Here is a 6,000-nt window from a genome sequence, read left to right as displayed (position 1 = left end):
GACAATTAGGCATACATGAATGAGCCAAAGGAAAGAAAACCAAACCTAAACGCCTACATATAAGCAGCTAATAAATGTAACCTAAATCACAGCTCCATCAAAACAGAGATGGTGGCAGAACTGGCAGTCAGATAGGGGCTCAGGTGCAGAGGGCTTGGGTACAGAGAAGCTTGGGCAAAGGGATCTAGGGTACAAGGGGCTAGGGCACAGGGGGCCCCAAGTGCAAGGGGTTAGCTCAGGGTAGAGGAAGCAGAGACTGCACTGGCATGATATCTGCAGTCTCCTGTCACCCAACTCCGTTAGATGTCTAATGGGAGGCGTACGCTGGACTCCACAGCCCTGAGGGAGGGCTGGCTTTGCGACCAGGAGGCAGTGCGTTGAAAGATGTTGGTGATGAGGCAGCGAAATCTAGAGCAGAAAGAGAGATGAAGTGAACCACAGAGCAGAAGAAATACTGCCTCATTCCTCAAATATCCATTGGTGCTTGTGTCACACATAGTGTCATCCAGAGGATGATTGACTGGTTAAGAGGAATGAGCTTTGCCAGTCTTCTCCATCAGGGGAATCCTGCATCAGGACTGTCCAGAGCCACCACTCTGAGTCAGCCAGTCCACTAGGGCACTTAGACCCTGTATACAGCACTCCTAGCATGTGGACATCAGTCATGCTTGCACATCTGCAAAGAGCTCCCTCTAGTCCTCTGGCCTGCACAGCTCAGCACTGCCTGGGGAAAAGCTCCTCCTCCCCAGGACTGTGACCTGGGGCCCTTGCCATTCCACTGCTAGTGCCCAGACCTGCCTCCTGGCCCTCAGATCCCAAGTGCTCCTTTTGCCCAGGGACAGTCCTGTTGAGACTTGGGGTTTAGGGCAGCTACTCACAGTTGGGGCTGTGCCGTGGGCTGGCTTTGGGTGTTAAGGCTGGCATGGTGGTGAGCTCTCGGGGGGTGCAGATCGTGTGGTAGGCTGAAAGACCACAGGCTGGTTAGAGCAGGAGTGTTGGGGGGGTGCCTATCAGAAGACATACAGTGCCACTTGCCTCACCTATGATCATTACAGCAGTCCCGGCCAGCAGGGCAAACAGCGTGAAGAACATGACTTGGTAGGAGTCCAGGAAATGCTGGAAGAGGCTATCCCCGTCTGCAGTTCCACAGACAAAAGAGTTACTCAATCTGCTGGGTCACAGTCCTGTCCAGGCAGCCCTAGGGATGGGGCTCTGGGCCTGTCTTAGACAGGAGGACTCTTAACTCAGAACACTGAGGCATCCTGTTCAAGGCCTGGCCTAGTGTCCAGTCTTGAGAGCTGCCACCCAGTGCTTTGTCCCCTTCTACCTCAGGCCACTGGGCCCTGACTTTCTTCTACCTGAGAACCTGTTTCCTTTGAGGAAATGCTCTCCTTTTGGAGAGGTTTAATTTTCTGCAGGCATATTGTGTATCTGTATCCATGAGTATATACTGCCTGTCTGGGAGAGTATGGGTGCATTGGTAAGGCAAGACCTCCATAAAAATGTCAAGTCATTACTTAGAGCCATGAAATCAGAAGCAAGGGAACACAGGCACTGGCTGGGAGCTTGCCAGTGGGATGGGGTTGTTACTTGACTGTGTTGAGTGCAGCCCAGCATCTGTTGTGAGTTGGATTGTGTCTCCTTCTAAAAGACAAGTTGAAGTCTAACCCCTACACCTGTGAGCTAGACCTTGTTTGGAAGTAGGGATTTTCTTTAGTTTTCAGTTAAGTCAAATGAGGTCATATTGGAGTAGTGTGAGTCTTAATCTTAATCCTTTCTGAGTGGTACCTTATAAAAGAGGGGAACAGACAGAGACAGAGTCACACATAGGGGAAGACAGTATGTGAGGATGGGTCTACAACTCAAGGAATTCCAAGAAATGCCACGGACACTGAAAGAGATCAGGAAGGGTCCCCCCTAGAGCCAGCAGAGAGAAGAGAGCATATCCCTCTGATGCACTCAATTGGACCTCTGGTCTCCAGAACTGAGAAAATAAATCCTGTTCTTTAGGGCGACCACTTTGTGACATTTTGCTATGGAACCATTTCCTCCTAGATTTCCCTCCTGGTCACCTCTGAGCCTCACACCTTATCAGTGACTGAGTTCTGCTGTGTTTGACTCCTCAAAACTAAAAAAACCCAAACACACTGTCGAGGAGTTGGTTCTGACTCATAGCAACCCCTCCTTGGGTTTCCAAGGCGGTATCTCTAAGGAAGTAGATCACCCAGTCTTCCTTTCAAGGAGTGGCTGGTGGGTTTGAACCTCCAGGCTTCTGGTTAGCAGTCAAATGCCTTAGGCACTATGCTACCAGAGCTCCTCCTCAAGACCCCCCTGAATCCACCCCTCCCTCCATTCCACTGGGGCTGTCCCAAGTCAGGACATGGCCCTGCCCAGCAGGAAGAAGCCTCTAACGTTAGTCTCACTTCAGTACTCCAAACTGGCCAGCCAGACCTGGCCGGTCACTGCCCTGGTCGAGAAACAAGCTGATCCCTGTTTGCTTTGATGGCTATTCATGACCCAGTCTTGAACACTGACTACAGGCTTCCCTCCCTACATCACCCTCCCTGCTACTAATCCTTCAAGATATAGCTGAAGGAGCCCCTTGACATACCTCTCCACTGTAAGAAATAAATTAACCTCCTGCTTTGTGTGCCCTGTCTTTACAGCCATGACTTTAGAGGTCTTCCTTTCTTACTGTATTTGTAATTCTGTGTCTTCTCACTCATCTGCCCAGTAGTGGATGTGGCACACAACAGGTACTAAAAAATGACTACCGAATAAGTGAATTAATGCATTCCATACTAAATACACATTTGATGAGCACTTACTATATATTAGGTAGGCCATAGTGTAAACTCTGACCTCACATACTTAACTTCTATTTGGGGAAGATGAGCAAAAGTATAATAATTAACAAAATTATATAGGCTGATAGATAGCAACAATGCTATGGGGAAAAAAGAGCAGAAGAGTGTTTGAGAGTGAGGTTTTTACTTTAACTATTACTTGAGAAGGTAACATTTGAGGGAAGGTTTGAAGGAAGTGGGAGAGTTGGCTGAGGGACTGTGTAGGGGAACATTATTCCAGGTAGAGGGGACAGCACATGCCAAGGGCTCAAATTGGGGCTGTGTGTTCTAGAAACGGGGAAGGTCAGCATGGCTGGAGCAATGTGTGCATATGGGAGGGGGGAACGAGGTCATAAATGGATCAGAAAGGCTGAGGGTGGGGTCTGTGGGCTATGAAGAACTTAGGCTTTTCCCCTGAGTGTGGTAGGAGCCCTGGGAGGGTGCTGAGCCAGGAGGATGTGATCTGGTCACATGTTAATAGGTTCCCCCTGGCTACCATCTTGAGAACAGACTGGAGGGAGGAGAGGAAGAGGAAGAGAGAGCAGGTGACATTTTTCCTTTTGAAGGATACCCTGCTCTTCTGAGCCCCCAACTCTCACCCCAGCTATGCATGACTTACGAGGACTGGACCCACGGCGATCCATCACGAAGGCCACGGTGACCGGAAGGGTGAGGGCTTCGTTGGTCATTGGGCTGGAAAAGGTCAGGGCAGTGGACAGGGGCCTCTGACTGCCGGCTGTGGGGTCAGAGACACTGACCGTGTATGTGACAAAGCTGGGCAGTCCAAAAGATTTCTCCTTCATGAAGGCCAGCACGGCTGGGGAACCAGACTTCACCTGGGAGAATGGTCAGTGCTGAGGGGTGGCCAGCTGGCTCTGAGAAGGCCACGGACCCCCAGGGATACAACCTGTTCAGCCAATTCTGCAGAAACCCCCACTCCATCATGCATGCTGTGCTTCCCTACCAGGGCCCAAAGGGCTGGTGGCCACAGCCCCACTTCCTAGGAATGTGATGACATTTCTAATTGACAGCATGCCGTTTGCAAAGGCAGAAAGCACTCTGTCTATATCCAGGGTGATTTTAAGCAAAGTACGAATCAATATCATTGAATTCTAATAAAGTGCTTTTTAAAAACTGCTAAACCAACATGAGATAGTACTAAACACTACATATCCAGAAGCAGGCTGCAGCTTGGCTAATGGGCTCATCTCCAGCAGCACCACACCCAGGCCTAGCAGATACTCCACTGTCAACAATGAACATTCATCTCAATTTCTTATTGAGAATTTTTAGCACAGTTTGCTGCAACAAGACAAGACTAGGAGTGGACAGAGAAGCTGACATACTCCTTTGCCAGACCACATCAGATTCTCTCCCCATTGCCAGTTCAGGACCTTGAGATCACTTTCCAACCCAAACTTAGCAGGTAGGGACAGTGAGGCTGGAGAAGGGCTTGCCCCACTGGTACAGCAAGTTGGCAATGGTTCAGTTAGAGCTTTCTTCACTGCTCTGTGTCCTACATGCTGATGTGATGAAGTGGGACATGATTTCCACATCTCCTCTAGTCTTTCCAGAGGCCTCAAGTCTAGCCTGATCTGAGACACATGGGCCCACACACCTCCAGGTTCTCCAGTATCTCCATGGCACCAAAGACCTTGACCTCGGAGTTGGTGTAGTGGTTGCTCAACAAGATTTCTGACTGGTCAGTGTAGAGCCCGGGACTGAAAGGTACCTCAGCCCCCACCTGCTCTCCAGAGAAGCTGCCCAACAGGGAGGCCGTGACCACCAGAACTGTCTTCTTCGTGCTGAGGTGCTTCCGCTGCTTGTCTGTCAGCCTGTGCATCGTGACAGCACAGAAGTACCAGCCTGCAGAGACAAGGTTATCTTTATCTTGCCTTACCCCTCTCCTCCCATGCTCCTCAGAATGGAGAACTCCTACTAAGCCCCTACAACCCAAGTGGGGCATCCCTGCCTCCAGGAGGTATCCCAGGACGCCCTCTTCAGTACCATGGTCCAGCTTGTATACCTTCTTTGTGGCCATTCTCCTCCCCACCCCTTACTGTCTCAGAATCATCTCTTCATTGTATCATCTGTTGGCGTGACATTCCCTGGGGCTGGAACTATATCTGGTCAGTTCTAAGTCTTAGAGCCCAGCCAGCCTGGTCCAGAACAGGGGTGAATAACTGTTGACCAGATACCACGACATGATGCGAGGCCATAGGTCAAGCCAGGCCTGTCACCTGGGGAGGCTACAGCACCAGGTGTAGCAGGGCATTCCATGAAGGCCTGGGTCTGCTATGTACCCCAGGCTGGACCCGGAGTAGACAAATATGAGTAGAAGGAGCACTGCCAAGCACTGCCTGGAAAGCTCCCTAACCCTAGACCCTGAATACTTGGGTTAGGGTCCCTTCTCTGCCCAGAATACCCAAGTGACCCCAAAGTGAGTTAGCTTCCTTGGCAGCTGGCCCTCAGTTTCTCTTGGTAGAGTGGTGTTACAGATTGAATTGTATCCTCCAAAAGGATATGTGTAGTCCTATCCCCTGCACCAATGACTGTGACCTCCTTTGGGGAGACAGGGTTTTTCTTTGCAAGGGTTATCAGTCATGTAAAATGAGGTCACATTAGAATAGGATGTGTTCTAATCCTAATCACTGTGAATGGTATCTTATGAAAGAAAAGGACAGATGTGAAAAAAAGTCACACATAGGGGAAGAGAGCATGTGAGGATTGGTCTACAAGCCAAAGAATGCCAAGAAATGCCCAGAGCTATAGAAACTAAAGGAGATAAGGAAGGACCTTCCCCTAGAGCTGACACAGAGAGGGCATGGCTCTGCTGACACCCTGAATTGGAGCTCCTAGCATCCAGACCTGTGAGACAACAGATCCTTGTCTTTAAAGCCATCTGCCTTGTGGTGTTTTGCTGTGGCCACCTGAGAAAACAGGTGGGGCTGATGGCACACCCCTCAAGGTCAATGTTAGCATTAAAGAAGGTGATGTGACCACCAACTGACCACTGTGCTGGCCACTCAGTGGGCAGGTCAATGCCCCCAGGTCCTAAGCCCAGGCCTAGCATACAGTTCACCTGTGGGAAACAGCTCCTGATCTTAGATAGTGGCAGGTGTTGAAGACACTGTGATGCTGCTGCCAGAGGGTC

The 6,000-nt window shown here is 50.2% G+C and overlaps 1 protein-coding gene across 1 annotated transcript in view; it reads right to left on the bottom strand.

Annotated features, from left to right (window-relative positions):
* Positions 1-307: 307 nt before the first annotated feature.
* The window catches only part of NUP210 (nucleoporin 210), a 215,141-nt gene continuing 209,448 nt past the window's right edge, over positions 308-6,000 (bottom strand). Inside the window, exons 36-40 of the mRNA XM_007950623.1 lie at positions 4,465-4,712; positions 3,466-3,682; positions 1,041-1,136; positions 879-962; positions 308-408 (exon numbers count right to left, since the gene is read on the bottom strand). Coding sequence (XP_007948814.1) covers positions 308-408; positions 879-962; positions 1,041-1,136; positions 3,466-3,682; positions 4,465-4,712 — 746 coding nt within the window. The remainder of the gene's footprint in view (positions 409-878; positions 963-1,040; positions 1,137-3,465; positions 3,683-4,464; positions 4,713-6,000) is intronic.

This window comes from Orycteropus afer, unplaced genomic scaffold (genome assembly GCF_000298275.1).
Source record: "Orycteropus afer afer isolate SDZICR_OR568_19922 unplaced genomic scaffold, OryAfe1.0 scaffold00283, whole genome shotgun sequence".
Classification (NCBI taxonomy): Eukaryota; Metazoa; Chordata; class Mammalia; order Tubulidentata; family Orycteropodidae; genus Orycteropus; species Orycteropus afer.
This window is presented reverse-complemented; position numbering and strand designations above follow the sequence as displayed.